This window comes from Triticum urartu, chromosome 6, assembly GCF_003073215.2.
Source record: "Triticum urartu cultivar G1812 chromosome 6, Tu2.1, whole genome shotgun sequence".
Classification (NCBI taxonomy): Eukaryota; Viridiplantae; Streptophyta; class Magnoliopsida; order Poales; family Poaceae; genus Triticum; species Triticum urartu.
In genome coordinates this window covers 560680402-560687309 of record NC_053027.1, presented here as the reverse complement: position 1 = coordinate 560687309, position 6908 = coordinate 560680402, and the positions used below count along the sequence as shown (strand labels likewise).

The 6908-nt window shown below is 45.7% G+C and overlaps 1 protein-coding gene across 1 annotated transcript; it reads right to left on the bottom strand.

Moving 5' to 3' along the window:
* Nucleotides 1-459: 459 nt before the first annotated feature.
* On the bottom strand, nt 460-1998 carry LOC125513004 (tryptophan decarboxylase 1-like). Its single transcript, XM_048678052.1, has one exon. It carries the CDS (start codon nt 1996-1998, stop codon nt 460-462), a length of 1539 nt encoding a protein of 512 aa, XP_048534009.1.
* Nucleotides 1999-6908: the final 4910 nt, after the last annotated feature.

The window sequence follows — 6908 nt, the reverse complement described above, 5'->3', positions numbered from 1 at the left end:
TTTACTATTTTTTATTTTACTATTGATGAGGGAGCATATGAGCTCGGGATCAAAAGACCACTTTCGTCTATCGTAATGCATTAATTGCTAAATATGGATTTTAAAACAGAATCATTTATCTCCAAATCCAGTTAACAATTTGTATTTCAGGCCATCAAAATAATATCCATTCTATTATGTTTCGATGATTGTTTTGCTTTGTTGTCACCAATTACTAGTTAGGTTCTAATAGGGTGGCTACTACGTTAATAGTGAACGACTACCATGTTAATAGTGTGTAGTTATTGGATAAGAATATGTTGATTGGCATTGTAATTTTATGCAGAGCGGGAGAGTGAGTATTCAAGTGTTACCAACAAACATGAGAAAGTATGTAAACAAAGAAGAGAAAGTATCACGCAATTACTTTGATGGAGAATGACAGTCGGTAACCTGCATGTCTTATGCATTTATGTCCACCTAATCCAAGATACTGCTGGCCGTCATCTTGATGAGGTCCCACGCGTTTCTCACATGCCTCTCCTCCTGCAAGGATGACCCCACGGCAAACCGGAGGACGAACTTGTCGCCAACCACCGTGTGTGCAAGATAAGCTTTGCCGGTCTTGTTCACATTCTCCATGAGCACACGGTTGGCCCCATCAGCATCCTCTTCCGTCATGGCACCACTCGCCTTAATTCTGAAGCACACAAGTGCGAAGTTCCTCGGTACGACCACCTCAAACCTATCGTCGGAACACACGATATCTTCAAACATCTTGGCCATGGCGACGTCTTTGCGAATGTGCTCTTGCAGCTTTGACGTGCCATAGGTGTGCATGACCATCCAGAGCTTGAGCCCACGAAAGCGGCGACCGACGCCGACCTGCATGTCCTTGAGATCGGTAACCTTGCCCGAGTCAGTAGCATCGTTGTTGAGGTACTCTGGGTTTGTCTCCAGTGAGCCACTCAGGCGGTGAGTATCGCGAACGTACAGACAGGTGCAGTCTAGGCACGTGAGGAGCCATTTATGTGGGCTCATGCTAATGGAGTCCACACGCTCGACGCCATCGAGATGGTGGCGAAACTCCGGGCAGATGCACGCACTGCCAGCATAGGCAGCATCGACATGGACCCACACATTGAACATGGTAGCAATATCAGCGATGGCGCCCACCGGGTCGACTGCATTTGAAGATGTGGTGCCCACCGTGGCACATACATATGTTGGCACAAAGCCGGTGTCTCTGTCAGCTTGCATGGTCTCAAGAAGCTTGACTGGGTCGAGTCCATAATTGGTCTCCGGCCCGGTGGGGATGGAGCGGAAGTTAGCGGGGTCGAAGCCTGCGAGACGACATACCTTGAAGAAAGTGGAGTGAGTCTGGTCGGTAGCATACACAACCAGTCGCGGCAAGTCGGACACGCCAGCCGAACCAGACCTATGCAGTGCGGCGTCACGGGCGGCGACAAGCGTGACAAGCATTGCCTCGCTCGTGGTGCCAAGGATGACGCCACCGCCGGTGCCACGGCCAGTGCTAGTGCGATTCATGAAGGTGATGGGCAGGCGTACGAGTTGTGCAAGCCAATCGAGCGCGAGGACCTCCATCTCGGTGGCCACTGGAGAGGCCTGCCATGTGAACCCGACAGTGTTCATGGCGGAGGCGATGAGATCACCGGCAATGGCAGCGGCGCTGTTGGTGGAGGGGAAGAAGGCGAAAAAGTTCGGGCTAGCCCAGTGCGTCATGCCAGGGACGACGGAGGCCCTGAGCTCCTTCATGGTGTCATCGAACGGTGCTGAGTCGATCGGCGGAGACGAGCTGAGCTCATCCTGCAGGTATCCTGGCTTCACGTCAGGGAGAACTGGCATGGACTTGATGTTGGTGTAGTAGTCAGAGATGAAGTCGACGGCCTTGTGGAGGTATGCGCGGACGTCTTCAGGGTTGAGCGGCTGGAATTCGGCCTTTCCCTCGGCCTCGGGGATGGCGGTGCAGGACGCATGTTTGGTGCCCAAGCTACCCATATCGATCTTTTAAGTTCGATGTCTAACCTGAGGTGGAAGGCCTAACTTGCTAGGAGGAGAGTTGAGTTAGGTCTAGCTGCTGGCCGAAGAGCATGAAGAGGCAGTTGAGAGCTCTAGTTGCTTGGCTAATTTGACCAGGAGATACTGGAGTTGCCACAGGTATATATAGGGATATGTACCTGGAGTTTCTTGTGAGCCAGGGATCGAGTAAGATCTCCCGAGAATGGACCCAATTAATTAACTTACGCTGGATGCATATGCAACTTTTTGTGAAGCTGCGGTGGCACCTGCTCAAAAAACTCATAGTTTACTTGTTGGGCGGCTACAAGCTCCATATAGTATACACTTGCAAGTTGCCACCAAGAATAGTATCAAAATATTGTATGTACTCCTTCCGGTCCTTTTTAGTCTGTATATAAGTTTTATCCGAAGTCAAACTATCTCTACTTTGATCAAACTTGTAGAAAAAATATCAACATTCACAATGCCAAATCAATATTTTTATATTCATTACGAAATGTAGTTTCATGTTGGTATTGTAGATGTTGATATGAAGTTTGACTTGACGCAAATTTAATACGCGAAGTAAAAAGGACCAGCGGAAGTATATGGAAATACAAAATTGATTTCTCCCTCAACTTCTTTTGCATGCAGTTGAACTACTAGGTAGGTTCTGATGTGAATATTCGAATATTCCGGTGCAGCGAGAGACAAAGTTTGCGTGCAGACCTCATCCTAATTCTACCAACAAATATTACCTCTGTAACAAACTGACTGCACATGTACTTTTCTCTTTCGAAAAGAGGTATATGACATACTCTCTCCGGTCCTTTTTAGTCTGCATATTAGTTTTGTCAAAGTCAAAGTATCTTTATTTTGACCAAACTTATAGAAAAAATATCAATATTCACAATGGCAAATCAATATTGTTAGATTCATTGTGAATGTAGTTTCATAGTATATATTTTGTCTTGTAGATGTTGATATTTTTAAATATAAGTTTGGTCAAACTCTGTGAAGTTTGACTTGACAAAAATCTAATATGCAGAGTAAAAAAGACCGGAGGGAGTACTATATTATTAGGTTCTTTGTAAGAGCAAGTGGTTTGTATGGTTCTTTACCCATCTTTGTATGGTTCTTTACCTGCGTGTACGGTACAAATTGAACCGTCTGTATGGTTCTTTACCTGCGTGTATGGTACAAATTGAACCGTTTGTATGGTTCTTTACCCATCTTTTTTTGGTCGGTTTATGATGGGCCATTAATAATTTGACAATGTATGCATGCGTTGTACTTGGTACTGAAATAACTTTGGTAATACTCCCTGATTCCAAAATAATTGAAGTTGTAGGTCTATCCTAAGTATATCATCGGAGTTTAAGTCATAAACGTGACATTGATGCTCGCATTATTTCTAAATTTATTTCAGCCATTAGACGATGTTCGTCAAGTGGGAGGAGACGTTCCCGTCGACTGCGAGACGCCGGTGGTGACTTCATAAAATCGCAAAATGCTATGCCGGCTCAGTCTCTCGGAGGTGCCTACAGGACAAGGGTGTGCGTGTGTGCCTTCATAGGGTTGATTGTATGCTTGCGTATATAAGCGATTTCGATTGTACTATGTTCAAAAATACAGTTTGCCGATGCAACCAAAAGTGTCTTAAAATTCTCATGTTTTTGTTTTCCTCACAATTTTAAAAGTTGTGGCATCCCAATATTTCTATCCATATGTTCCTATAGATTTTGTATGTGCCATGTTATTAGTTATCTTGGATTATCTTAAGTGCTATTCTTTTTCCAGCCTCCACAGAGCGAAGTCTTCATTTCAGATGGAAATTCATTATAGGCTGGGCGAGAACCCAACATTGTCTAGGTGGTAAGTGAAAGCAGCTGTAAACAAAAGGTGAATGCAGTTGTAAAAAAAAAGTGAAAGCAGTTGCCCTCCTAGTCCACCAAGAATTAAACATTGAATCTTTCTTTTTCGTGAAAGCATTTTTTTCAAAAACCTCAAATCTATTTTAACCAAGTCTGGCACATCAAACTGTTATTATTCCGTAGTGGTAGTAAACTTATATGTTTGATAGAAAAGACAACATTCGTGATTTTGTCAATCTTGCGAATCCAGATTTCGCTAAATATGGATGGGCATGCGGTGTTGTTAATGGAATTGGCATTTCAAAAATATAATTAAATATGCACATTCGTGGAAAAAAAGAAATAGGATGACCTAAGGTCTGATTTCCACTGAGGGGGCACCATACGTAGAAACTTGCAAATTCTGCTCACCTTCCATCACCTATGGAAGATACTCGATCGACCGACCCATCACGATTGACCGATTAAGTGGCCGGAGCCAGTGCAGTGACAGAGCACGAACGTACTACCGGCCTTGAATAGCCGGTGAAACGAGTTCAATCCATCAGACAAATCGGCTTAACGAGATTTGTGTTCTAACTTCTAAGTCAATGGGAAAATGGGAATCAAAGATGACTTGCCTTTCCATAGACGAGCCTAAAAGGAAACATTCCATAGGGGTTTGTATGTTGTTCCGCAAGCCCACAATGTATCGTGCAACTTCATTTCCTGATTTCTAGATTATTTTTTTACGATTTAGACAGCTGATTTGTCAAGGTTGCTTGATTTCCCTGTTTGTCAACTCAACTTTATCATTTGTTGGGGATGATATGGAGTTATAACCCTGCAGTTATGTACTTTATATTTTGCTAGAGAATTATTTAAGTGAACTCCACCCTCACTGATCGCCACCCTAGGTATCCCAAATATTGGACAAATAAGTGTTCTAAATAAGTTAGAAACTAATTTAGTATCAGCATGGACCATGGGTATAACTTTTTTTTTCATAAATAGTTTAGATTGCTTACCGCATGTGTCACGTGGTCCGTGGGTATAACTTTAACCCATTTATAAACATAATCAACGGTTACGATAACATGCTTTGTAGAGTGGTCCAATCTAGTCTATCCCCCACAAATGAGACATTTCAATTTCAAAATTACTATGCCAAATTGCCGATGCATCTTATGCCTCCAGGACATATTACCGGATCATGGATCGCAAGCTCTTTTGGGGGCAAAAAGGATCAGATCTACTATAAAAATTCACCAGAGGTACAAACCACCTCAAACGTAATAAAACTTACACCAAGGTCCATGGACCACCAAACAACCATTGTCTTTGCCAGAATGAGCCACCGACGCGCCGCTGTCACCGCCCCATACCGGGTCCGGTCTGACCTTGTCAATGACACAGACGGAAGTCTTCATTCATGTGCCCCTAAGGACCAGCACCCCGGAGCCGCAGTCATCGTCGTCGAATCCTTAAATCGTTCTGAAGAACCTGCCACCCCATCTCGTCATTGCGTACGCAAGGCGATAAAATCTAACCGTGTCGCCCCGAGGAGCTGGCAGGAATCTACGCCAAAGCTCTTTCTAATCCACAACAACAGATGAACTTGAGGAGGATCAAAGCCCGAAAAAATGACTCGCAGAAGAAGTGATGCCATCCATTCGAGCGCCGCTCTTCCGAGGAAGAAAACCTACCTATCTACTCACCGGACCGAGCCACCAGTGTTCCCTCCCATCATCAGCCACCACAGGGGCAGATAGGGGGATTGCATGCTTAAGACAACTTTGAACATCTTTGAAAGTTAGGCGAATAGAATCATGCTCAGAGGATTTTGCTCAAGTCTTTGCAGTACTTAGGGCATCTCCAAAGAGGACTCTCAAACCGCCCGCAACCGTCCGGACCGCACGGTCCGGACGTGTTTAGCCATCCAACGCAGTTATGTATCGGTCCGCCGAGTGATCCAGACGCACTTTTTCCGGCAAACTGGGGGGGGGGGGTTGAGGGAGCTCGAGTCCGGACGATAGACATGTACGACTCTGGCACCCCCGGCCCACCCAAAACCCCACGAAAATGCCTCCCGGTCCCGTGCCTCCATCCTCCCATTTTATCTTCTCCGCTCTTTCTCTCTTCCCTTTGCTGCCGCTCCACCACCTCGGCAGCCCCGCCACACCCTACAAAAACTCAACAAGTCTGTCACCTCCAACAGTACACCCGGTCTCGAATCCACTTCTCCTCCGCCGCCGTTCCACACCTCTCCTACGACTGCCGCATTGGTACCATCAGCTCCTATGATACTTGCGGGCAACTGTACGGTGAAATGCTCGTGCTAATTTGTTTGGCCCTTCTTATTTGAAGAAATGGATTCGGATATGGAATACATATACGAGCACTATGTTGAGTCGTCAGACGCTCGCCCGATGAGGAGGACTACACGGATGAGAAAGTGATGATGTAGGTGGTCCTTGCAGATGCGGAGCATGTTCTGAATTTCAAGGGATCGATCAAGGGCCATCAAGTGCTCAACCGCAACAGGGTGTGCGACCATTTGACATTGATATCCGACTACTTTGCCCCCGGTGCCCTCTTCGCTGACAATTTTTGCTGGCGGTGTCAGATGCACAAAAATGTCTTTGATCATCTCTACCATGGGGTCCAATCCTTTGATGACTACTTCATCTTGAGGAAGGACGTAGTAGGAAGAATTAGGTTCTCCGGTTACCAGAAGTGGATGGCCGAACTGTCACTAGTGCAGAACCGGGGAATAGCACCGGTTCGTAAGACCCTTTAGTCCCGGTTCGGTAATCGGCACTAAAGTGTGGGCACTAAAGGTCCCCCCCCCACTTTAGTACTGGTTCAGCATGAACCGGTGCTAAAGGGCAACCACGTGGCACGAGCCAGCTCCGGGGGCAGAGAGCCCTTTAGTACCGGTTGGTGACACCAACCGGTATTAAAAGGTTGGGGGAGGGGGTTTGGGTTTATGATTTCTTTTTCATTTAATTTTGTGTTTTCCATTTAATTCTTTTTCGTTTGCTGGTATTTTACGAT

Excerpts from the sequence above, each read along its gene's own strand:
- LOC125513004 (XM_048678052.1), bottom strand. The coding sequence starts at position 1,998 with ATGGGTAGCTTGGGCACCAAACATGCGTCCTGCACCGCCATCCCCGAG.